The 26339-nt window shown below is 39.0% G+C and overlaps 1 protein-coding gene across 1 annotated transcript; it reads right to left on the bottom strand.

Annotated features, from left to right (window-relative positions):
* Nucleotides 1-3585: 3585 nt before the first annotated feature.
* utp11 (UTP11 small subunit processome component) lies at nt 3586-8516 on the bottom strand. The gene is made up of 8 exons (XM_088932481.1): nt 8380-8516; nt 7636-7697; nt 7223-7325; nt 6488-6601; nt 5827-5920; nt 5606-5736; nt 5260-5370; nt 3586-3940 (listed from the first exon to the last, which is right to left on the bottom strand). Exons 1-8 carry the CDS (start codon nt 8437-8439, stop codon nt 3857-3859), a joined length of 759 nt encoding a protein of 252 aa, XP_088788607.1. The 5' UTR covers nt 8440-8516; the 3' UTR covers nt 3586-3856.
* Nucleotides 8517-26339: the final 17823 nt, after the last annotated feature.

Below are 26339 nucleotides of genomic sequence, written 5' to 3' on the forward strand. Positions count from 1 at the left end.
TGTTTCTTTTTCATCAGGCAGAACTAGGTAAGACATTTGTGACATTTGTGAAGTTTACCAATTATACTGTAGCAGCTGATAATAGGAGATGTGACCGACAATTGTTTTTTTGTTTACAGTGATGTTGATCATTTTATAGAAGAGAGATATATATTTGATCATTGGTATACTGTAGCAGATGAATACAACATTTTTAAGCGATAACTAAAAAATGTAATTACCTTTGAGCAGTAGTTTTGGTGAGAAGTGTGTAATTAGCAATTACGTGTCAGTAATTCATTAATTAGTGTCTGGTGTCATATGGTATATATATAAACATGGAGTGTACTTGTTACTTAGAACCCGATGAAGGTCTTTTGACCAAAATATTTCTATATTTCACACTCAGTGCCAGTAAAGAACTGTGATAATCAATATGTTCACCTATTTGTGTAGCACCTTCCTATCTTTGCTTTGCTCAACATCATCCATTTTCCCTTCATCATGTTTCTCATTTTGTATCTCCGGGGCCCCCTACCCTTTGCTGTTTTTTGATGTTGCAGAAACTTTTAATCTCCAGTATGACATTCTTTTCACTCTAGTGGCTTTATAATACTGTACATATATATTTTCCCACACTTGCAAATCCATTGCACTCCTACCTGGACTGAAGGTCTTGGTTTGTTAACTGATTTATTAAACTGTTTGTACCTCTTGAAGAAATCTGTTTACACGAGATTAATTTGATTTGCTCCTAAAGCATCACCTCTTAAAAATATTACCATCTGCTACCTACTGAACCCCATAACTCTCCTATCCTTTTCTGATGCTCTTATACTCTCATTCCTTCAGTCTTTCATGAAACTACTGTATAAACTTTTATTCTGGTCTCCACCTGCAGTTTTTCTCAGAGCAAATTCACTGCTGCCACCTAGTGATTTTAAATATATAGCAATAGAGTTACTTTTCACATTTACAAGAAATGGCATGGTTTTTAGGGGGACCCTAGATTCAATTCCTAGGGCACTGTCTGTGAAGAGTTTGTTCTTTCTCTGTGTGTTCATGCGGGTTTCTTCCCACTATCCAAAACCATACTGGGAAAACTGGCCCAGGTGTGAACGTGTACATGTCTGTGTGTGTTGTGGATTAGTGCTGAAGGCTCTGGCTTTCCTGTGACCCTCAATTGGAAGAAGCAGTTAGAAGATGGATGCATGGGGTTTTTTTTTAGCACTGCCACCCAGATTATTTAAATTCAGGTCCAGAATGCTCAGTTAAGCATGGTGCCGAAAGTAGGATCACATTTCTGAGGATTTGGTATCAAATTATCAGAAAAGTGTACAGATTATAATAATTAATAATTGCTTACACTTATATAGCGCTTTTCTGGACACTCCACTCAAAGCGCTTTACAGGTAATGGGGACTCCCCTCCACCACCACCAATGTGCAGCATCAACCTGGATGTTGCGATGGCAGCCATAGTGCGCCAGAACGCTCACCACACATCAGCTATTAGTGGGAAGGAGAGCATTATGAAATGGATATTTCAGTAGTATGACTTCAACATAGCAGACACTAATAGGTAGTGATGTGTTTGTGTCCCACACAGTTTTATTTATAATCTGCAAACAAAGCAATAAATTAAAACGATGAAACTGTTACCCAGCACAGCTAACTAATGACATGGACCAGCGTATGCTAACCGCAAGTCTCAAGCTGCACTCTGAAAAAGAGCTTTTAATTGATTCCCCCCCAAGTTCACATCCAGTGATGACATCTCAGAGATCAAAGCAATGGCAATAATTAAATGAAACCGTAGAGACCAATGTTCAGATAAGAAAATAAACTCTAGTTCACATCACAAAAGGTACGTCCTGTAGACCTAAAAATAAAGGAAAAAGTTGTTCTTTCTCTATCCATCCTAATAGTGGCTCCTCAGCTCACTTCCAGTATGATGTTTGGTATGTCTTGCCTTCAGGACTTTCCGTTGTTGGGCCAACATCTATACTAAATGCCATCTCCCAGGTGTATGTTATATGCAGGTAAGAGAAACAAACTATAAATATAAGAAGAAAAACAGGGACTTTAAAGCAGCTTCCCATGAAAGAACTGAGGTGTCTATGTTGACATCATTTATCTCAACAATGTTGGGGAGCAATAAAAAAGTAAACAATATTTGCATAAATATCCCGAGAGGCATTAAAAACACAATAAATGAATATTGGAAGCAACAGTATCTGTTGAATTTTTGAATTTTCAAGCTCTTATGATAGTGTGGAAATGAAATCTTAAATGATTTGTTAAAACAAATGTTAAATTTTACAATACATTCTTCAGGCCTCTTTACCCAGGTAGGCCCGAGTTCATTTCAGACTCAGACGATCACTCCATCTCACACTAACAGTTTTTTCTTACACCACACACTTCACAACCCCCAAACAAGTAACGCACATGGTTTTCCTTCTTTCACATGCATACCATACCATTTCCGACCCTACTAGAGTATCCCCTTATCGTGGTCTGTCATTCGCCCTTTGCCCTTGGAACCCCTCCAGGCTCCAAGGTCTCGCGTTGTTCTCTTTTCTGGAGAAGACTGCTGGTCTTCTCCACCTTCTGTCTTCCCACAGATCAATCACTCTTACAAACAAAACACACTGGCAACACTTCCCAAGCCTCCATGACTGACAGCCTTCACCCATCCAGCCAGCTCTTCTCTGGTGTCTCTTCAGCACACATGCTGTCCAGCTACTCACAGGCTCCGGCTGAGTACAGACTCCATCAGCCTCTGCTATCCATTGTGTTGCTTCTCACTGATTGCTCTCTCACGGAGCCCAGGCAGACAGCATCTCAAACACCTCTGTAGCTGCAACCACACTCAAGCAAAGTCTTCTAGTGACCTCTGTCACACAGCGCTCACTGTGCAGACACGCTGCTACTTTCTCCCTTGGCTATCCAGCCAAGCGGCGTCTCCGGCGGCACACACGTACTCGTTCAGGATGGGTTCGGGAAAGTTCTCCACAGCACACATTGCTGTTTCAAGACGAAGCTGGTTCCTTTCTCTCCCCTGTGGTCTGAGAGAGCCCAAGCAGTCCCTCTTGAAAGAGGTTAGCCAAATAAATAGAACGGACCAGAGCTGCAGCTCATCAAGACATTAGTTTCCTACAGCTTTGGCTTCCTAAACAGACACCAGCAGACGGCCTAACACAGCCTCGTTTAGTGTTGTACGTCATTGTGATCACCATGCTACAAAAAAAAAGATATCACTACAACAATTCATTAACTGTCTGTTGCAGACAGGTTAAAATAACTGGAACTTTTTCATCTTGAGCAGAGATGCATATATTGATAATGCACTGAGCAATTTAAACCGCTGGACATTAAATTCAACTTCAAAAGACAAAATAAAAAATAATTGGCACTTTCTTACACAAAGTATTGTGGGAGTATTGAACAAGTTACCCAGTCACATGTACTGCAGGAAGTTGGGTCGAACTGTATGAAACACCTTAGGTATACATGAACTCGCATACTGCACTCCCAGAGTGTCAATTTTTCAGTCCATTTTAAACTTCTGATATATAATGAAGTGTACAACAAGCTGAGCATAAATATTTAAATCCTTTTATTTATTTACTAATACTTAAAACAAGATTTCTGAAATCACAATATCATGATGCAAAACAGTTTACTTCCTGAGTGGCACCAATCTGACTTCCAAAATTTGTTTCAGAAAATGGACTCGCAATTACCAAAGGTAAATGTGAAACTTTCTGAGCCAAAATACAAAACTGTGGTCATTCATATTAAATGTAAAAGCCCGTGGCAGTACATCCCTTGGCGTGTTCTGGCTGTTACAACAAGCTGCATATTTTGACTTTTCACCGTTTCCTTTTAGCCTGGAATTTGTAAATAGCTGGGGAATTTACAGTTTCATTCTTCACCTTTACTTTGTTGGTCTTGTCCTGAAAAAAAACCAAATCACCTTATAATTTCTGAATGTTAGATCAAATCATAAAGAGCTCTGTTCTGTGCTGCCTTATTGCAAAAAATCAACTCACTTTGTTCCACCTCCTCACAATACAAAACAATGTATCCTGAAACACATCCTGGTTTTTATACGTCCTTAAAGAAGAGGTAAATGCCATGCCACTGAACAGAAAAGTTTCAACTTAAAACTAAAAGCTAAAGTGGACAGATTAAGGTTGTTTCAGTTATTCAGTTATCATAACTAAAATAACCATTTGAAGAAAAATATAAAAAATGCATGTAAGTGGAATTGTTTTGAAAATTTGAGTAGGGCACCTTATTTGCTTACATAATCATGGACAGGATCACAATGTTTAATGGGGATGAAATCTGGCATTTTAAGTATGACTTTTTTGAGCCAAGACAAAGTGTGAACATATTTAGAGTATTACTAAAGTAATGTTAATGTTAATTTTTCAAAATAATATCAGAAAGCTTGCAAATGTTTTGAAATGTTTACAAGCTAAGCAAACATAAAATTTCACCAAGCCATTTCTTCCAGCAACTCAAGAGATCAGGAGTCAACCATCTGGCTGCGAAGTCTGTTCCCAACACCCACCACTCTCTGAGTAAAGAAGTGTGAAATAGTCCCCTGCATTGTACCTATCTATAACAATAAGATTCTATATACTTGTTTCAAATCTCCTTTTTTGTTACAAATTGAAGAAATTCAGCCTCTTTAACGTCTATATAATGCAATCCCAAGCGACCAGGAACTTTGAACTGTAAGGCTATAATATCTTTCATGTAGTTTGGTAAATCAAACTGAACACAATATTCTAAACGCACTAAGACACATTGAAGTGTAACACTAATGTTTGTGTCAGTGTTTCATGTAATGACAGTAAAAAAAAAAGTTTTCAGTCACACAACACCACAATATTCTATTGGTATTTTAACATTTACTGGTTATATTTTAAAAACAGCTTGTTGCTGGCATATCTGTTTGATGCTGAAAGATAAATATTGGACTGATTCACTGGACCTTACCCTAGATGAAGCTAGCCAGCCATGTTGTTCAAGCCATCATCTTAGCTTCTTTAAAGAAACAACTGGATGAGGCTGTCAGATCAATTATCAAACCTCTAACTTCCAAAGGAGTTAAGAGGGATCAAATAGCCTCTTCTCATTTATACCTGTTTTTGTGTTCTTAATTAAGAAGAGAACCGCTGTTATTCTTCCACCAGCAATGGCATGACCTAGCGCTGCTGAAACAGTGCAGTGCTGTGCTCTGTGTACACCAGATAGTACATACCATCAGGTCTTTGCGAGTCTGAATCTTCTGTGCTATCACAAACATCTTCTTCTCTCTGACAATGCGCTCCGACAGCAGTTTGTACTGGTGTCTTCTCTGCCTGGCCAGTTTCTGCAGAAAAGAAATACAAAGGCAAATGTCCATCAATAGGCAAAGCACTTTTGTCATCTTGTACTGAAATATACATTCTGAAATACACCAAAAATACCTAAAAATATTTTGTGATCAACTGAATACGATTTATTAAGCCCCAAAAGATAAACCAAAAAAAAGGAAAAATACTTTTTTATAGCAGGTACACCCGCATTACATTGAATAAACTTAAGATACTTATGTACAGTCTGACCTTCAAATCTGCAGCCCGTGTGGCTCCCTTGATTATGTTTTTCTGTAGCATGTCCGTGGTTGGCCTGTTGTACACTCGATCCACGAGCTCTGGTGCCGTGTTGAGATGGCTGGCCAAGTCAAACTCTTTAACTGAAAAACACAAGGCAGTGCCATCACTTGACAAAACCTTTTGTGAGCCTTGGGCGTCTTTCAATCAAGAAAGATACTTGCTGAACATACCTTCTTTTTTTGAGTCTACAAAGAAGGTGTGATTGTTTTGCATTTTGCCTTCAGCATCCAGTAGGTGGAGCTCTGATTTCAATCTTTCAATTTTCTGGAAATCAAAAATGAAAGAGTGAGGATTGAAATGTTACCTAACTGCAATTATTTATGATAAAAACCAGCATGCTGATGTTAAATGTTTTAAACACAGTATTAATGGCCAACTTAAATCCCAAACAAGTCACTCTGCTCTTTTTGCTTTGGAAAATGGGTCATTTGGTTATTTCTTGTAGATCCTTTGGTAACATGAAGGAATAATTGTAGGAAGAATATAAATAATTGGAATATTCCTATTAGTCTATTAGTAGAGCATTTATTTGCCAGACCAGTAAATTCCAGAGCAGGATCTTTAAAAGGGACCAATGGCACTATTTAACATGAACACCAGTGCTGCCTCAAGTTTGCCATGTTTCAAATCACAAACTAAAAAAAATCCAAGCAACATTTGTCTTCCGAAGACCCCAGAGTGATTCTGACATACCAAGCTGTGTGCATACCGTTAAGCACTGTTCCATATTCAATACAACTGCAAGTACAACTGCAGAGGCAATAACAGAGGACCAGGCATTTAAACCTTCAGTCAGCTGGTTCCTGCATTACCAAGTAAGCGACACAGTACCTTGGCTTCTGCCACCCTCTTCATCTCCACATATTTCATGTCCTGGGTTCTCATCACCTTCTTCTGTTCCTCCGTCAATTCCTCCTCAGGATGCCTCAGAACTTGAACTCCATCCTGAGGACAAACCAGTCACCACCAAATAAAGACAGGGTTAACCAAAGGCTACACAAACAACTTATGAGTTCAAAGACACAGCAGAGCTGCAGGGCTGCTGGGGAGTGTGAATGATGCAGCAGGGTGGCCTGCACTTGAGGAGGTAAGTGGGGACAGAAGAGAAGAGAATCTGAGCTTTAATGTTCCAGTGACTATCCTGACTGCTCCATGTCTTCTGCATAATAAAAGTAGTCTTCCAATTCGAATGAGGTTTTTTGAAAGGAAAAATGCAACCCCCTCCCAAGTTTGAGATGATGATCATATTGTTCACTGTTAATAAATGTGCCTGTTCATGTTTGCCTCCGATTTATTACACCTTTGCCACAGAAAATAAAGAACTAATCTGTCTCAAAATTAGGCCGACTCCTGGGATTTATTAACAACGAAGTGTGATGTTCAGTGAAAAGCAGCTCACCTTGATTAGCAATTAACTATGTTTTCCATTGGATAATAATCTTACAAAAGCATATTTAAAGGGGCACTATGTGCTGAAAAATAAACACACTGTTGAGTGAATACAGTGAATACACCCTGGTGCTATAACTGCCCGACTCCATTTTAAAAGCAGGTGACCACACTGACCTGTAGTTGCGTACTCGTCATCTTGAAGTAGAACTCATCAGGGTTCTTATTGAGAGCCTTCTTCTGCAGTGCATTAAGCGTGTTCTGCTTTTTGTGGTAGTCACTTAAATGCAAAGAAAATACATCGGACTAGTACCGCAGACAACTGATTATGAGTCAAATTTCACATTTCCAGAGCAGACCCATCCCTTCAACCTCATACTCCAAAAAGACACTGGAATGAAACAACGTATACAGAAGGGTTTCAACATTCATGAGGATTAAGTGCCCAGAACCATCGTAAATAGCCAAATTCGCATATAATCAAGTCAAAAAGATAGTACCAACACTGCTGCCCCCTTTCTGGAGTTATCACAGACTAATAAAAAAATGACAATAATAATACAGAGGACTAATGAAAATCGTCGACTTACTCAGCTCGCAGCTTGTAATCCTTCTTCTTTTCCAAGAATCCCAAGTGCTTTCTGAAACTAGGCTGGTAGAAAAACACAAAATGTATAAATTAACTTAAATCGAGCTTAAAATACGTATTAATTAGGCAGCATAGTTTAACACAAGTGCAAAGTCCGTTTTGAAAATACGTCTAATCTTTAAGACAACACAGTATTTGTTGACTAAACGACGTATTCCACATTTAGATCACTAAACAAAACGCTTAATTACAAGCGAAAGTAAGTGAATAAGTAAAAATACCTTAATGCAACCACAGTTTATGCTACTCCCACACTAGATCTGGAATATTTATAAACTGACAGTTAACCACACTGTCGAAAAATTAAGTGCAATGATAATGAGAAGCTATTTGACTACAGTGTTAAAGCCTGAGATAGTGGTACATTAGCTATCATTTAAGTGGTTTTAATAGAGGAAAACCGCGTCAAAGTCATGGGAAGACTACATTATGTCTTGCTACGTTTCAAGATTAAACGACAGGGCATAAATGTTATCTACTTATACATGTCCCCTGGCTCTTACAGTGGAGCTTACTAATGTAACCAATTTCAGAAACAGCACTTCTTAATGTTTCTTATTATTCATTACTGAGAAAAAAACAAACAATTCCATGAGGAATATTGCAATTCCAAGAAGCAACTTAGCTACTTAATTTCTTCTGTTTTACACTTTCGTCTTCTAAAAATAAAAAAAAGTGTTCTCACCTGAGATCTCTCTTTGTGATTCCGCTGGTGGGATTTCAAAGCTTTTCTAAAAGACGACATATTGAATACTGTACAAAAACACACCGTCAAACGTACACTACCGTTTCACCCCGGCCTTTCTATGATGCTATGTTAACACGTGGGACTCCAATGCGTAAAGAGCTATTACGGGTTTCCAGGCACAAGATTCGATACACATCATTTGAAAAAAAAACAGATATAAAACAAAACGGTTTTACTATATCAACTTAATTGTATATAACATGACTTTTGTATATTTTTGTATCTGTTACATATTTTGAAAACGGTTAGAATTAGAGCGAATATGCCAATTGTGAATAATACGATAGCACACTATATGTTTTTAGGTAAATTAATGCTTCCTAGCGGACGCTGTGCGATTCATAAAGCTAGACAAGGAAGCGACGAACTGTACTGTACAGATCATTAACAAAAGAAGAAAAGAAAACATAATAATCTTCACAAACGAGACGAGCCCTTCAGCCCATGTAGTCCGTTTAGTTGTTAGTATTTAATTGACATTTCATTCAGCCTTTTCGTGAAAACCTTTTGCCTCCTGTTCTGTGTTATAAATGCACTTCCCTTGAGTTTCCACTTTTGTCTTCTGTTCTTGATGTTGTTTCACCGGTCTTTCTGTAGATGTTGCTGGGTTGCTTTTGTCATGACCTTTATGGATTCTGAAAACTTTTATCAGGTTCCCTCTAATTCTTCTCTACTCCAGACCAATTCCATTCCAGAGTACACTATCTTTTCTACAACTGTCTGACCAAAATTGTACACAATATACTCAATGAGCTATTGCTGGTACATTATAGAATTTTCACATAACATCCCCAGATTTACGTCGTGTGTCGTAGAATATTTAATTATATATCCTAACATTTTGTTTGTCTTTTTAATTGCTTCCCTATACTGTCAAGAAGATATAAATGATGTGACAACAGAAACACCTGTCTTTTTTCATAAGTAGCCTCTTCTATCTTGACATTTCCTGTTTTGTACTTCTAGTTTGTTTTTGCTACCTGCAAAACCCTACACTTGTTTACTTTAAATGTCATCTTCCAGAGTTTGCCCAGTCTTTGAATTTTATTTTAAACTCTTTGAATTTTAATTGCTTCTTCTGAAGTTTACTAATTCCAAATCATTTGTGTAAGAACAGTGGTCCTGGTACAGATCCCTGGGATACTCAAGTAATTAGATCACTCCAGTCTGAGTATTTACCCCTTATCTGTAACTGCTGCTTTTTATTTCATAATAAATTCTTAATCCAAACATTCACGTTTCCCTGAACGCTGTCCACCTGCAAAGTGATAATTATGTTTATGACAAACTTTATGAAAAGCCATCTGAAAATCTGCAATAAACTATATAATGTGCCATTTGTGTATTCTTTACTGCTGTTGTTTGTTCAAAGAACTGTTTGGTTAAGCAAGACCCCCCTTTTCTAAATCCATGTTAATTATTTCTTAGGTTATTATTTCCATATAATTAATCTTGTAGACTAGTACCTATCATTTTTTCTGTAGCCTTACATGTAATAGAAGTCAGACTTATTGGTCTATAATTACTGGGTTCACTTTTCTCACCCTTTTTGTCCTGTCTTGAGTCATTGTTTGAAGAGTTGCATCAAAGAGTACCGCATAGCACCTCTTGTTTCCTTTACTAAAATCAGGCCCGGGGGATTTATTAAACTTCTAGTGCTTCTAGGACGTGAAACACTTCTTCTTGTAGGCTAATACTGTTTCATACAGAATTTTGTCCTTCTGCTGCCTGAGACATTCTGCTGACCTCTTACTTAATGAACACCTGAGTAAAAAACTCATCTAGTGCATCAGCCATTTCACTATCATTGTCTTCAGTTTCATATTGATGTCCCAAATAAATTATGCTTCATCCTTGACAGTTTTGCTTTTGTAGTAATGTAAGAACTTTTTTATTTCGTTTCACCTCCATTGCAATTCGCCATGCTATCTCTTTTTTTATAAAGTCTGGTCTTTTCTCTGATATTTTTCATAATTGAACATAGTTGTACTATTTTATCTTTTTATTTGTTCATGTCATGTCATTTACCATACGGTGTCGCGGGAAGCCGCAGCCTACTCGGCAAGCAAAACACAACGTTTCGGCTGTGGAGCCTTCTTCAGGTGTCAAGTGTAAAAGAATTAAAAGCCTTTTTCACACCTGAATAATTCTCCACAGCCAAAACGATCTGGAAGGAAAGTTCCACCAGTGAACACTAGGTGGGGCTGTCGTCTTAGTTCCCGCGACTGCTTTGCTGAACGTAATTATACAGTTCTTACAGAATTTTTACATTTAATTAGTTTGCTTTTATCCAAATCATCTTACATTGATACACGTTTTTACAGCTAGTTATTTTGTTATATCTGGGTGAAATACTTTACTCAAAGAAACAGCAGAGTCCCACACAAGATTTAAACCTACTGCTTTGTAATTAGAGAGTCCGGAGACCTAATCACTACTCTAACAAACACAAGAAAAAGGTTACAAAACAGTAGACGCCATCCAGGCATTTCTTGAAATAACTCAGGCTAGCATTCTTCACACCTTTTGTGTAAAACAATGCTGTCCGGTCTCAGTGATAAAAGCACTTCCATGTAGTTTCCTCTCGTGTTGTCTGGTTCATATTTCACTGTTGATGCTAAAGTGTTGCCTTTGTCAGTGTCATAAATGTTTTCATATGCTTGAGGTCTCCTCGTAGTCTTCTCTGTTCAAGAATAAAGAGTCAGTACTTTTAACCTGCCATTGTCATTCCTTTGACTTTCAGAATATACCTGGTCACACTTTGCGGGACTGATTTCAGATTGACAATATATTTTTGTGATGTGGTGACCTGTCTTTTCTGCTTTTTGTTCTATTAAACAAATTCTTTTCTAAACATAAGTAAAGGATTTTGCTATTTTTTTACATTTGGTTATACAAAATATAAAAGTTTGTTTAAAAAACTTACCTATAAAGCATGGAGCCTGGTTAGATGGTTTACAACTTTGCAGCTAATTAAATGATCAGACAAACCATGTACCCATGCACACCCCCCACCCCACTGAGTTTGAGATCCTAGTCTCGCTGATTTAAATGATGTGACAGCATAAATACATCCAAAACTTTTAATTTCTCTTTAACAACTCTCACACAAATTTAAGGAAATGCACAAAGTTACAAAACATGACAACTTCCTTCTGTTTTCAAAAGCTATAGAGACACAAGTCTTTCTCATATGTGCCTTCTTCAGAGTTTCAAGCCTGACAACTAATATTTCTGTTATTTTTGTGTAACACCCTGCTTTTGTGTATATTAACTGCTCTCTGCCAGGTGTTTGTCCTGACCCGAACTTTGCATCTTTGTGACTTTCCTTTGCTCTGTTTAACAGACCAGTGTGCAGTGCATCAGTTCACTATCAGTTGACTGCTCCACCCCGTCTTCTGCTGAGTGTCCAGTTCATATGACCTGAGGTACACGGATACACCTGTGTATATCATCTAAGTGGTTCGTTGACCATTGGCCAAAGATGTCTTGGCTCACGATTTTCTGGTTCCTGGTACATTTATAGCCCACACTCTGTGGAAGCTAATGTTTGGGATAGACAATCCATGACTAGCACAGAACTTCAATAGCAGAACTACTGCTTGGGTATAGATCAGGATGCTCACTCCTCCCACACTTACCTTCCAGGTATGTCCACACTTCCATGCTGAAGGGTTAGCACTGAAGCCCCCCAGTAGGACAGGAAAGTCAGTCAGTGACCCTCCTATTACGGCACTAACTCATCATGTCAAATATACTGAAGCTCAGCAGGTCTGGTCAGTACCTGGATGGGAGACCTCCTGGGAAAAACTAAGGTTGCTGCTTGAAGAGGTGTTAGTGGGGCCAGCAGGGGGCGCTCACTCTGTGGTCTGTATGGGTCCTAATGGCCCAGTATAGTGAAGGGGTCACTTTGGATGAGATGTAAAACCGTGGTCCTGACTCTCAGTGGTCATTAAAAATCCCAGGGTGTTTCTCAAAAAGAGTAGGTGTGTTACCAGGTGTCCTGTCCAAATTTCATACTGGCCTTTACCAGTCGTGGCCTCCAAATAATCCCAATCTGTGAACTGGCTTCATCACTCTGCTCTCCTCCCCACTGATACTAGCTGATGTGTGGTGAGCGTTCTGGTGCACTATGGCTGCCGTCGCATCATCCAGGTGGATGCTGCACATTAGTGGCAGTGGGGGTGTGGAGTCCCCATTACCTGTAAAGCGATTTGAGTGGAGTGTCCAGACAAGCGCTATATAAGTGTAAGGAATATATTTATTTAAATATACTGAATAATGTCAACTGAGCAACACTCAGTTAGAATGACTTCTCTGAGCCCGGAATTCCAGAGATGACCCTGGTTTGGTAACAAAGTTGATTTTTACTTTGCTATTGGGAATCACTAGGGTTATACAAACAAGGTCAACTTGTCCTTTTTCTAAACCACCATGAGTGGATCTCGGAGTGGATCTTCACCTTATACCTGAGCATCAAAGAACACCATACCAGGAGGTTCTAGAAGACATATACCTGTAGTATTTCTGGAATTCACAGGGACTAATGAGGCAAAGGCCTGGAGTGATCAGATCAGAGCACTGCGCAATCCACATAGGAAAGGCAGATGAGCAGGACCTGCAGAGAGTTTGCTTCTCTCTGTACATCAGCAAGTGAGACCAGACAGAGTGTCTTCACTGAGAGTTTTAGACCAGTAACGTCATTGGTGTCATCTGCTTAGGTTTGAGATAAAAATCTCATATACAGTTAAGTTATTGGAGTCGACGGTTATTTTGTCAGATGTTTGGGGATAGTGGTTATATCTATGTCCCTGGCTAAAAAGCATCTACCTGCCAGTCAACACTCCAGATAAATTCAGGGTCTAGACAGACTGAGAGCAAGCGAGGAAGAGAGGAGCAAAGGTTAAAGACCAAGTAAGGGAGGAATGGGTAAAACATTGGGTTGGACCTACCTCAGCTAGATGAACACCTCACAACGTTTATGTACACAGGTTCTTGTAGTCACACTGCCACAAGGAAGGATCTGTTTCAGGACCCACAAGGTAACAATTATGAGAGCAGTGCTCTCCCATCTCATTGGATAGGCATCAATGAACTGTAATCAATATGAAAAAGAATCCTGCATCACATGAATTAAATAAATAAGATTTCTTAAAACACTACTGGATTTGTTTCGGTGAAGGAATGTGTTGAGCTTGCTGCAGACAGGGCTTTGTTTCCAAACAAGTTAGCTCAGTAATGCTGTTCAGTCTGGACTTTTCTTTGTTTTGGCTGATGTTCCCGTAATTCTGGAAAATATATATATTAAATATGTATTTAAATAAGATACTTAATCCAGCTTCTGGGAATGATATCTGGATTCTGGGACAAAAATAAAAAAGAAGCCAGATGGTTCCTCTCTGTAATTACTGTTTATCAACAAACTGCACACAAAATGACCACATGGTCACATCCCAGCCATGCGTTGCTGAACTGTGACACTGAGAAGATCCGAGTGTATATAGCACAATTTTCATGCCAGTGTGTGAAACCACCCTACAGATACTCAACATACTGTCATTGTAGCTTACTAACATCTGACCACTACCGCTGGGGTGTCCACTTTCAGGTTTAAGATGAAGAATGAGGTCATTAACTGAAATGCTTCATGTGCAGAGTTCTGATATAATGACAGATAATGAAATTGTTGTTTTGGTGTTTAGGCATGAATGCCAAAACCATCTGTCTGTCTTGCCAAATTCCAATACTGGTTTTATTCTCTAGAGGCAGTTTCACACCAGGGTGTCTCAGTGTGGAACCACTCTTCACATATTTATACGTAGAGAGCATGCTTACTCTTATTGGATCTAAAGTAGCACAGGGTCAGATCAGTGAAAATGATCTCTATTGTATTAGAGTGCATTATGATCAGTTGTAAACATTGTACTATGGTGCACTATGGTTTTTGGCACACAACAATGACTAAACTGAACATAATAGATGCCAGAAGGATTGGTTAACTGCAACAGATAAAAGTTTTGTTATTTCCAAAATGACAGTTTCGGAGATTATCAGAGGGATGGGAGGTGCTATCTGATGTAACCATTAAAAAATATTGGTACACTGGGTTTCCACCGCAAAAGTGTATGCCTTTGTATGCTTTGTGCAAATAAAAGGATTTTTTTTAAAAAAAAACAAGTCTTTAATGTTTCTGAAATCCATTCTGATAAAGCCAGAACTTGGCTGTCCTCATGCAACTCACAGTGATTTTCTGGAAGAGAAAGAGACGAGAAAATTGCCATCACACACAAAAAAAAGGTTTGCAGACTATTCTGTCGGAGCATTCCTTACATGTTAACAAAGCAGGCAGATAAAGCGATCAACCAGCCTTTCATCTTCAGCATGTCACATCACAGGATTACAATTACTGTGGAACCAAGAGATACCAGATGGTGTATTGATTTTTGCTGAGATAAAGGTGCAATCAGGGCATTAATATTGTCAAACATTGCAAAAGATATGATCCCTACTGTGGCAGGCCTCCCTGAAAATGGCTGTAGACTGAAAAAAGAGCCAATGTACCACTAGAGGAGTTAGTGAACCTCACAGGGCTGCAAAAGAAATTCACAAACATTTAAAATTCAATTCCATACCTTCTTCTTCCTCCAACAACCCCAAGCTGCTGCATTTCCAGCTTGGTCATTTTCTGCTAGCTCTGAGATTTGGCCATCTTGCCTAGCCACATTTCTTCTCCATTTCTTTCTCCAACATGGAGACTTCTGCACTGCTCATTATCTGCCTATAAGGTGTTCCACACACTTCTGCCTTCTTGACCAATACCCAGCATTTCTCTGGTGCGCAGGCTGAAAACACCCTGTGCTTTATTCTTTAATTCCTGAACCCAGTTCTTCTGCACTGTGTCTATGGGAATCTGTGTGGAAAGCACCTTAATCTCCCCCTGCCATTGCTACACCCTTTGCAGTCTGCATGAACTTCATGTCTCTGTGCTTTTTTTCAGCACGTACCACTGCTCCAATAGATTTGTTTTTGTATCTTGTGGAGCAGTGGTTCCAAATCCTGGTCCTGGTGTGACTCCCAGACCCGTTGTGGTAGTTGTTGTTCCAGTAGAGCCCTCAGTTACACAGTCAAACCCTTTGGTGACTTAATCATAACTGTTTGTTTTCAGCTCCTAAATGTGTTGGAGCTTTAACCGTAGTATTTCGTAAGTGAAATGAAATCAAAAAAATCAAAAAATTTGCAGTTTGTGACTAGAAACAAACTGCAAATATTCCAATGAATATGAAGCAACTTCTTAGATCAATTAAGGCTTCAAATATCAAATGAAGGTGGGATGGAAAGAAAACCAGCAGGTGTGTGGGTCACCAGGACCAAGACTTTGCAGACTATTGTCATAGACTATAGGTCTGTATCCTTTAGTACTCAAGTTCTTGCATCTGTTGGAAATTCTTCCCATTTTCCCTTTTCCTCCTTCTGGCTAATCTCCAGCAAGGCTTCACCTCCAACAAGGGCCTGGCTGAGCCCGGACTACAGATTACAATGAACTTCTTAGACCTCATTTAGAGTATTGCATATTTCACAATTTGTGTCATCGTGTTACAAAAACAATATTGCTGTTCTGGAATCAGTCCAGAGAAGATCAGCGAGATACGTTTGTGGCCTCAGAGGAATGCTGTATCGGCTTTTTGTTGCAGTATTCAAGTATTCCCATACCTCAAAGGCAACCCATAGGTAACCCTATGATTTCTTCAGAATCAATTAGCAGAAGACAGAAATAAAAACATGAGAGAAGTGTATTTAAAACTGAAAAAGGAGGCACATCTTTATACAAAGCATTTTAGGAGTCTGGAAAAACGTACCCAGTCATATTGTTATGTGTACTATTGCTTCTTTCAAGAATAACTGGATGAGTTCATCAGACACATTTTATTACTATAAATCAAAATAACTAGTGAAATAAATATCCCCCTGTCATTTGCAAATGTTTTTTAAGTCCTTATATTTTTATGAATGGTCCCATGCTGAATTTCCACTGATCTTATGTGGATCTTATGTTACTTTTGATCTTGAATTGACTTGGTCAGTGCCCTTTTGAGGATTTTGACATTTAAAATCAGGGTCCTGTGCAATCTTCTCTGTTCAAGACTAAACATTTTCTGTTCCCTTTAATTTATTCAAGGATCTAAGGATGGCATGCCATTTAGATTAGATCTCTAAAAGAAGTCCCTTTCTGAGGCAATACTGAGTATCTCTGCATCTCAGTGTCTGTGATTGCACACAAGACAGCTTATAAGTGTTTCTATTAAGAGAATAAGATATCAAAATATAAGAAACAGACATTAAACAGGCAAGTATGGTTGAAAGCTTATTAAGACAAGCCATCTCTCTCCAGATAGAATTATCCTGTTTGCCCACAGTACTTCAGGGCTTGCAGTATTCCCTATTGGAAAAATTATTTAGTCTCAACTGTGGATTGGATATATGAATTATTCCCAGAAGATTTCATAAATATCATGAAAACAAATTAAGTAAGTTTCCCTGTGCATGCTGCTGATCCATTAACATTTGTATCTCAACTATCTGATAAATAATGAATTGTATTTTCTTAAATTTAATAGTCTTTTTTTATCCTATAGCAACTGGCTCCCAGTCCTACAGATACAGTATTTATATAGAGATCTATAGAGTCTTTAGCTACACCTGGTGTATCTGTCACTGTGTTTGCAGGGAGATTACAAGTTAGCCAGAGTACAACAAAAGCAGAACTGAATGTGGGAGGTGAGGAGATTAAACACTGAAAATGATTCATAAAAACATAAGGAGTGGTACAGATCACACCAGCTACTTAGGGAACAAGAGGATTAATGTGTATCTGCTTATAAACATTATCCAACTGAGAAGTGGCCGCAGGCTATTCCATTCAATCATTGTTGTGATGTTCTATGATGTGATTATAATTTATAAAATCCTCTGAATAGGGCACTCACCCTAATGGCAGAAGGAAAATTTCTGTTTTCTCACACTTAACATGACAAGATCCATTTAAATGCATCATTACTGAAATCTAATGTCAGGCATAATATTAAGTAGATGCTTTCCACTGGCACAGAATCATGTCTTTCAGTGGAATAATGTCATATACACCCAGCAGCACAAAAGACTACCTAATGCAGTATTAGAATAAACCACTGTAAATTCCAACTTAGCCCTCAATTTCTCTGTGAATCTACTGATTTCAGCACATTTTTAATCTTTATGTATTACTCTCCTGGAGATGTAAGTAAATGTACTCATCTTAAAATAAAAATGAAAATCATGTGGTGTCCTGTACAGTGTGGTGCTGCATTAGAAGAGATTAATAAAACTGTCCCTCCAGAAAAAAAATGATAATAGCTTTAAAGCATAAGGACATTCTGTTTTTTTCCAACACAAGCACACGGCTTTTTGCCAAATGTGTCGGGGGGTGGAGACAGGGATTGAGGTGTCCAGGATGTTTTGACAGTTTTGACAAGTCGGACGTGAGGAGTTCCTGGTGCACCTGTTAACACCCTGCTGGATCCCCCTCTGGATTCGATCAGGAATACCTACTTACACTAGCACAGTAACAGGGTCAGGCTCTTCAGGAAACTGGGACCTGGGCACATGATGTTTTCTACAGATGACAGTATGATCATGATCATTGCTTGCCTTGAGTCCAATCTGCCTCTGAATGTTAACAGTGCTACATTGCAGTCTGTGAAGGTCTGAGGGAACTATTTGTATTGTGTGAAGCAGAGGTCACTTACATGTGCAGGCATGAAAATAAACTGCATTTGTAGTCGTATAGTGAATTCTACCACTGTTTCATCCATTCTAGGAACATCGATATTAATTACTTTAAGAGTATAATGAGTGCCTTTTCTTCTCCCGCACTAAGGGTAAGAAGCAGTTCCCCTGCCTCAGACACTTCCTCAGATTTCACTTTAAAACAGGCAAGGCTGTTCTGGAATGCTAAGCGCTGACTTTTGTTTCATTTACAGGAAACTCATGCTGCCTGCCGTCTCACCCCCTGCAGTATTAAGACTCTCTTTTCGAGGCATTTCTAAAAACAGAAATCTAATGATCAAAGGATTCTATTTGCATGCCACAGCTGAGAGAAAGGGTTGTCACATTAAAGTGGTGAATTTAAACTATATTAGTGCAGTGCATGAGTGTATTAAGCCAATGCACAAACTACTTGTACTGTTGATAATCTTTCCAAAACATAAAAATATTTCAGAAACCAGATAAAAGAACCCTGAAAGAGGTAGTATGTACTGATGCTCAAAATGTCCCCAGTCTAATGGATTTAAACCAGAAACTGACACACTAATATAATAGAAACATCACAAATGAGAAATCATTATGAAAGTATTAGCTATGACGGTTTTGATGCATGATCAGCAGACTGCTGTGAGATGTTACACTATTCTTCTTGTGCTGGTGCACCGAGATGGCTGGCTGGCCATGGTCGTCACCTTTTGATGGATCTTCTAAGTTGATCCCACAGATCTTCTACTGGACTCAGTACAGGTCAGTAGAAACAGTTTGCCGCGGAAAAATCTCAATATCCTTTTTTAATCTTTTTATTGTAATCCTAGCACTGTGTGTTCTTGCAATATTATTCTTATTCTTATTCTTATTGGACTCAAAGAGCTTGACAGGTGATGGGGACTCCCCTCCACCACAAGCAACCACCAGAATGATGAAGCCAATTCATATTTGGGATCATTAGGAGAGCATGACATTAGGTGACCATGATTCAAGATGGAAATTTGGTCAGGACACTAGGATAAGACTTCTGCTCTTTTTGAGAAGCTTACTGGGAATTTTAATGACCACAGAGAGTTTTTAAGCTTTGACGGCCGATTTATATCTCATCTTTAGGAGTGTGCATTTTGTACAGTATAGTGTCCCTATCACTATACCGGGGCATTTAGTCCCACACAGACATCAGATCATTTTTTGAAAGAACTTTAAGAATTGTGAGAGATCTGTTGTTTTTGGAAAAGCTGGATAGCTGCCTGGCTGCCCTACATAAAGAGGTCAGAAAGAAGGAATGTAGGTAGAGCTTAAAGAGGAACTGAGACCCTGATGAATTGGCTTCATCACTCTGTTCTCCTCCCCACTGATAGCTGGTGTGTGGTGAGTGTACTGACACATCATCCAGGTGGGGACTACACATTGTAAAGTGCTTGAGGTGGAGTGTCCAGAAAAGCCCTATATAAGTGTCAGTAATTATTTGTTGTGGGAAATTCTTCATCAGAGGAGCAGGACACAGTCTTGGGAAGATTCAGTTTTATTGAGCTCAATAAGTCCAAAAATGCATGCTGGGTCTGCCCCACAGAACAGACAAACTGCAAGGGTTTCCCAGCTCTTATATACAGTCAGAAGAAAGTTTGTTTCACAATCTGAGTGCTTGTCCTGTTCTTTGATATGTAATTACTTCTTGTCTTGCTCTAGGTTCTGTCCTTTAATATGCAGCAGACATTGGTCTGGTTGATCCTGTTTGTGGGTGTTGTTCCTGTCTTTTATTATGTAGCGTTAAGCCACTGGGGCTGCTAAAGCAAGTCAGCTTTATGGCATCTTAGTGTAACTTTTGTTTGAGGCTAAATTAACAGACCCCATCAACACCTCTCACAATGTGTTTAAGTGGTGATACTGTAATGCTGGATAAGTGAGATATATACATGTCCCACTTTATTATTCACCATTATTACTATTCACTCCTAAGGAGTGGCACAAATGGCCATCTTGAAATCCTTAAGCACTCTTGGTGCACTTGGTTTATTTTATTGTTCTGAGAAAGGAAGAACACAGCCATGTTCTATCTTTCCATCCATCCATTACACCCTGGATGAGACGCCAGTCCATCTCAGGGCCAGAGGCACATTGTAAAATGTTAATTGTATATATAATAAGACTGATGTGTCAGTTCGGTGATTTGTTGTGTTGTTTTTTTATTAGGACAAAAGTTATTCTGTCAATTTGTGTGCTTATGCTTACATTTTTGATCATTTTCAGACTTTGTCTAATCCCTCTTGCCTCCTGGTTCAAGGTGATATAGAAGGGTCTCTCTAGGAGGCAAAGGGACTATTAGAAGTGCAGGTTATGCTCTATTGCCCAGATATATTGGGAGTCAGAGCCATGTCATTTCCCAGCCATGACCAGAATTTCCCAAGAAATCAAACTGGCAGAGTGTTCAAGCAATCAGTTTCCCTGGTTGTATTTCAAATCACAGTGAAAATAAACCCCCGCCTGTACAGAAACATTTTGTAGATGATAGGAGTCACAGGGAGGGGTTGGGCTAGGAATCCTACAATAATTTGCTTCCTTTGTAGATTTTGTTATCACACAAATGAGTATAACAGCTTGTTAGACAGGCCCTAGCTGAAAACACCCAAGAAAGGCCAGCAAACTGTTTGAATTTGCCACCCATTTCGATATGATAAAAAACAAGTAACACCCTGCTTGTTTGGGTGCTCAAATAGTTACATAACTAATACATGAACAGCTAGTACTGTGCAAACAGTGGTATACATGTTTGCAAAGGAACAAGTAATAGGTTTATTCCATGCTGAAAAAAAGAAGAAAGAGAACACAACGTTTCGGCCGTGGAGCCTTCTTCAGGTGTGTTATACATGTGGTATACATGTTTGTTCCATTGCTCAAAGATTTATTGAGAATTCGACATACATGAACACATAATGTTCATTACATATAGGAAGTACAATAGCAACATTTTTGTTACAAGTATTGTGTAACTGACATTACATTCAATTTTTTGAAAGTTTGTAATGGACAGAATGTCATTTTTTTTTGGAATAAGAAATGTGGATAATTTTACCAAAGTGGCACAGAATTAAAATCCATAATGCAGATTCTGGACATCATCAACATTAACCTCCCACTAGAACCCCCCAAATACCTGAAAATACCTGTGAAGAACCCACCCACACAGAGGGAATAAGAAAACCTGTGAAAGAGATCACCACACAACCCACTCCACCCACAGTTCTCATTCATTTGCACATTGTAGAGGTTGCTTTTTGTGTATTTTTTACTTTGTCAATATTAAAAGCAAAAGGTAATATGTAGCATCAGAAGTGATTAAAATCCCCACTATAAAACTTTCTAACATTTCTTTAACTATACTGTCATTGTACCAACATGTTTTTTTAAATGGCAACAATCTGTCTGTTATCTCACATGTAGATTAAAAAAGACTATTTCCGTGACATATAAATCAGCATTTATGTTAAAGAAACATTATAGCATACACTGCTGCAAACCAGCCCATTATATACAATATAGCTCATATATAGCTATATATATATAGCTCATTATACTCACATTTTATTTGTTTGCCTTTATCTTTTGATTGATATATTTATGATAATATCATTTTCTACTTTTTTTAAGTTTAAGAATGGTTACAAACAAGAAGAGACCATTCAACCAAATTGAGCCAATTTGGTAGTCAGTGAATACATTGTGCAGGAGAAAAGAATATGCAAACATGAATTTAAGGAATGTAAGATCTGTTCACAGTTCAGGATATGAACTGAAAAGACTCTAGTGCATAATCTGCTTTCTTAAGGGAAATAACATGCTTTAGTGATCAGGCATGCTCTACAGAGGCAATATATTACATCTGTATATAGATGGTAAAAAATATTGTTATGCTCAGGAGGGGGCAAAAGTTAAGAGTTTAATAGAAGCTTAGTAAAAGTCATACTGACAGCAGCTTGAGTACAAGTACAATTGTACAAGGTAATTGTGAAAGGTGACAAATAAGGTACATCCACTGGTCACATCATCTACTCTGCTGTGAAGAATCTGGTGGTGGAGAAATAAATAGACAATAGATTAAAAGACAATGATTTATTCAACTACAAACACACAAACTAATGTTGGAGTGCTTCCCAGAGCCCCAAACAATGCTCCCACTCTTCCCCATTGAATTGTTAATGCTACCTAAATCGCTAACAATTAAACACAAATATTTATCTGAGAAAGTAAAATGCATTTTCATGAAGCCAATAATCCTCCTCAGGGCCACACTGCAAAGAGGAAACAACAATCAGTGCCTATAGAAGAATTAAACCAGATACAAAAGAGTAACATTGCTTGGTAGATGTAAAAGGAAAAATAAATATTTCCATTAATATGAAAAGCACTGCATCTTCCACTAATTTCAGTCTGCCTACCCAATACCTGATGGGTTTTTGTTTCTCAGTGAGGAGTCTAAGTGATGGAGATTGACTGTAGTGTGACACCTGAAGAAGGCTGCACGGCCGAAACGTTGTGTTTTCTTTCTTCTTTTTTTTCAGCATGGAATAAACCTATTACTTGTTCCTTTACATCATGTATGTCCGTACATGTACTCTTTGGAGGCTCATGTACATTTAGGGCAGACAGTCAGCAGACAGTGGATTCTGTCAGCCAGTTCTGGACAGTGCCAGCAATGGTCCTCAGCACGAGCCCCTTGTAATCATGCAGAGGTCCTGAAGGGCTATCATGGTGCTCTTTCTCTGCCCTCAGCAGCTCCTTCTTCAGGCCAGCTGTAGTTGAGCTTTCATGATCATTGAATGGCTGATACCAGAGAGGCTGGCTCTGGGGCAGGATTTCATTCCAACATGCTTCTCTCATCTGTACGGGTCGAATAAGATGATTGACCCCAACATATTCACCTGAGCTATTGGCCATGTTAGCATTTTGGAGAGGATCTCATTAGCCCTTCACACCACTGCAGGGGAACAGGTCTCCAACATATTTTGCCCTACCTAGTAGCCCTGTGCCATTCCTTTGCCTCTTTTTACTTCCTCCAGCAGGGATGAGGGATTGGATTTATACAGTAGGGCTCAACATTTGCAAGGGTTTGGTACAGGGAACTGCCACAAAAAGAGCCACATGCACCAAGTCAACCTCTATACTGTCACATAAGGCCCTGGGATTTTTTAATGACCACAGAGAGTCTGGACTTAGATCTCATCCAAAGGATGGCATCTTTTGGACAGTGCAGTGTCCTCATTATTATACTGAGACATTAGGACCCACGCATACCACAGGGTGAGCACCCCCCGCTGGCCCCACTAACACCTCTTCCAGCAGCAACCTTAGCTTTCCCAGGAGGTCTCCCATCCAGGTACTCTACACCTGCTGAGCTTCAGTGGGCTTCCAGCTACAAGTTCCAGGATGATATAGCTGCTGGCTTAACTAACTAACAAACAAAAACAAAATTTTGTTGAAACAAAAAACAGAAAAGACAAGGACCTACAGGGGATGAGTTTGAGACACCCGATTTACAGTGAAGTGTGCCAGGTAAAAATGAAATGCTGAAAGCTAAAGGAGTGAGGTAGGAGGATAGCTGACAGAGGACAATCGACCAGCTTCACTGATCGTGTAAAACAATGCTAACGACATAACCCTGTGATTCAGCTAAGCCTTTTAATTTCCTGGGCTGCAGTATATTATTTTGTGGCATACGGACAAGAGGAATGTCAGTGGGGCCTCATTCCGCGAACCGGGCTCCTGAAGGATACATTGTCTTTCCTCTGCCAGATGTTTCCAATAGCTCTTGACTGGGGGGCTTGAGGCTCGCAAATGATGTCTGTCTCCACATTGGCACTGGCCCCGGTCTGTACGTGTTGAGAAATGTGCTTTTAGAAAACACTTCCGCCTGTTCGCAAAGAGATTTCATAAACCGCAGCGCATAGCCTTTCTGAATTATTTTATTTTATGTGTCGTTCAGTGTAAGTACAAAAAGTCAACCATGGCTTTGTGTCTTTGATTGAATTTTGAAGTTGGGGGTGAGCTTGTTGATCCCCTCTTGTCTTACTAATGGCCTTGCTATGCTAGTGCATTGTGCAATTTCAGCATAACCTCTTTGCCTTTGAATCTAAAAGAAAAAAAACATAATGAAAAAGACATTTGTTTGTCAGACACAACGTGCTTGTTTAGCTCATTGTTCTTTCTTCATTGTTTAATTCTTTATTATGTCTTAACAGAGAGCTCCAGTATTAGTATTTCCATGCTTTCCAGATAAATTACTCTTTAGGATAAAATTTCACTTACCTTTCCATAGCATATAGCCATGACAGAAGACATTACATAATACATATAAAAGCATGCATCTAAATGTCCTGGTGCAGTGTCTTTCCAAACAAATGTTTACTTTAGAGAGAGATTTCTAAACACAAACGGGAAAAGAATTTTTATTTCTCCCTTTTCCAGTCTTACTGCAAAATCCAAAGTGCAAGCTGTTCGCATAAGTAAACAAGAAGTGTGCTGTTGATGGTATCTACAAAATGCTTTTGTTAGCAATGCAGTGTGACTCACTTGAATGACCAGTTCCATTGTATAGCCAATGGTAAAGACTAACAGATAAGACCAAGCAGTTTCAACACAAATGAGTTTATCACCTCACAATGGCAGTGCTGAGGACATTTTTGTGAGGCTCATCTGAACTTCAAAACAGGGCTGACCTTTTTGATTTGCATTTTGCATGGAAGCCAATAAGCTTCCCAGGTGGTGGAGGTAGGACCCTTCCCAACTCATCAGTATTTGTGTTAAACGGACATGTTGTGTAAACTGGATTATTTCAGGAAAGGGCAGGATTTGATGCAACATCTGCTTAAGCCTTGATCTTCTCCTGAATTCTTTTTTCTGATAATGTAATTTGTAACACACTAAAATACAAATATTTCTCTTCATGTCCTGACCTCCTCTTGTTTAGTTTAACACCATAAGCAGAATATGCCTCCTACTTGCTATAGTGTACGATGCAAGCTCACTATGTGAGACAAAGCACTTTGAGCTGGTGCTCACTATGAAAGTATACTGAGTACAACCTATAGAGTGTTTAAGTGGGTGGTCACAGTGGTATAGTGGCTAGCATTGCTGCCTCGTAGTGCTGGAGCCCTAGGATCACCTGTGGTGTAAATGTATGTGCCTTGTGATGGACTGGCATCCCATCTAGAATGTATCCTGTTGCTTACTGGGATAGGCTCTGGCTCCCCTGCAAACCTGTATGGGATAAAGTGGGAAGAAAATGGATGGATGGATTTGCTGAGCACATAAGCAGGATGTGGACCCAACAGCCTTCCTTCATTTGCAACATGTCTTATATTCTTGTGTGTCACCTCTTCATCCCTTGTGTACATTCCCTATTTGCAGTTTTGTCTGTAATCTTAGGAGCGTGACATAATTTCCTTCTCAATACCACATATTAATTCATCAAACACCTATTTACAATCTCTTTTGTTATTTTATGGCATGTAGCCAAGACTAACACTCTTGCAAGAAGACAATAGGAGCACGCTGGCACTGGTTAACAACCCCACACAAAACAGCTGGTAATATTGTGAGTTGCTCAGCAATCCTGCTTATGTGCAAATTATTCTCCAGACTTTATTCAAAGTTACACTTCTAAAATGTAACCTGGCAAAGCCTAGTTTATATGGTAATATCACACCTTGACCTTGCTTTTCAGGTATAGACCTGCAGTCACCATGAGCTTACTTTACATTCACTGCAAATTACAACATCAGTCTGCGACACCACCCTTCTCCTTAAGACTTTATTTTACAGTCACGAAGTGCTTCTAGAAGATAAGAACAAGCTAACACACAATACATAGGGAGCACCAACAAAAAAATATTGCATATATGTACACACCCATCAGAATAGTACAGATTGCACAAGACAGCAGGAAGAAGTGAGATACATGAAGTGTCATTCATTATTTTCTGTATTTACAATCTAAAATGTAATCTGTTCTTAGTGATGTGCATTGAAAAGGCGGTAAGACTATAAGAAAACATAAAAAATGGATAAATCAGAACATGTGTATAAATACACCATGACAAACTTTCTTTGGG

Source organism: Atractosteus spatula, chromosome 14, assembly GCF_055471065.1.
Source record: "Atractosteus spatula isolate fAtrSpa1 chromosome 14, fAtrSpa1.hap1, whole genome shotgun sequence".
NCBI classification, from domain to species: Eukaryota; Metazoa; Chordata; class Actinopteri; order Semionotiformes; family Lepisosteidae; genus Atractosteus; species Atractosteus spatula.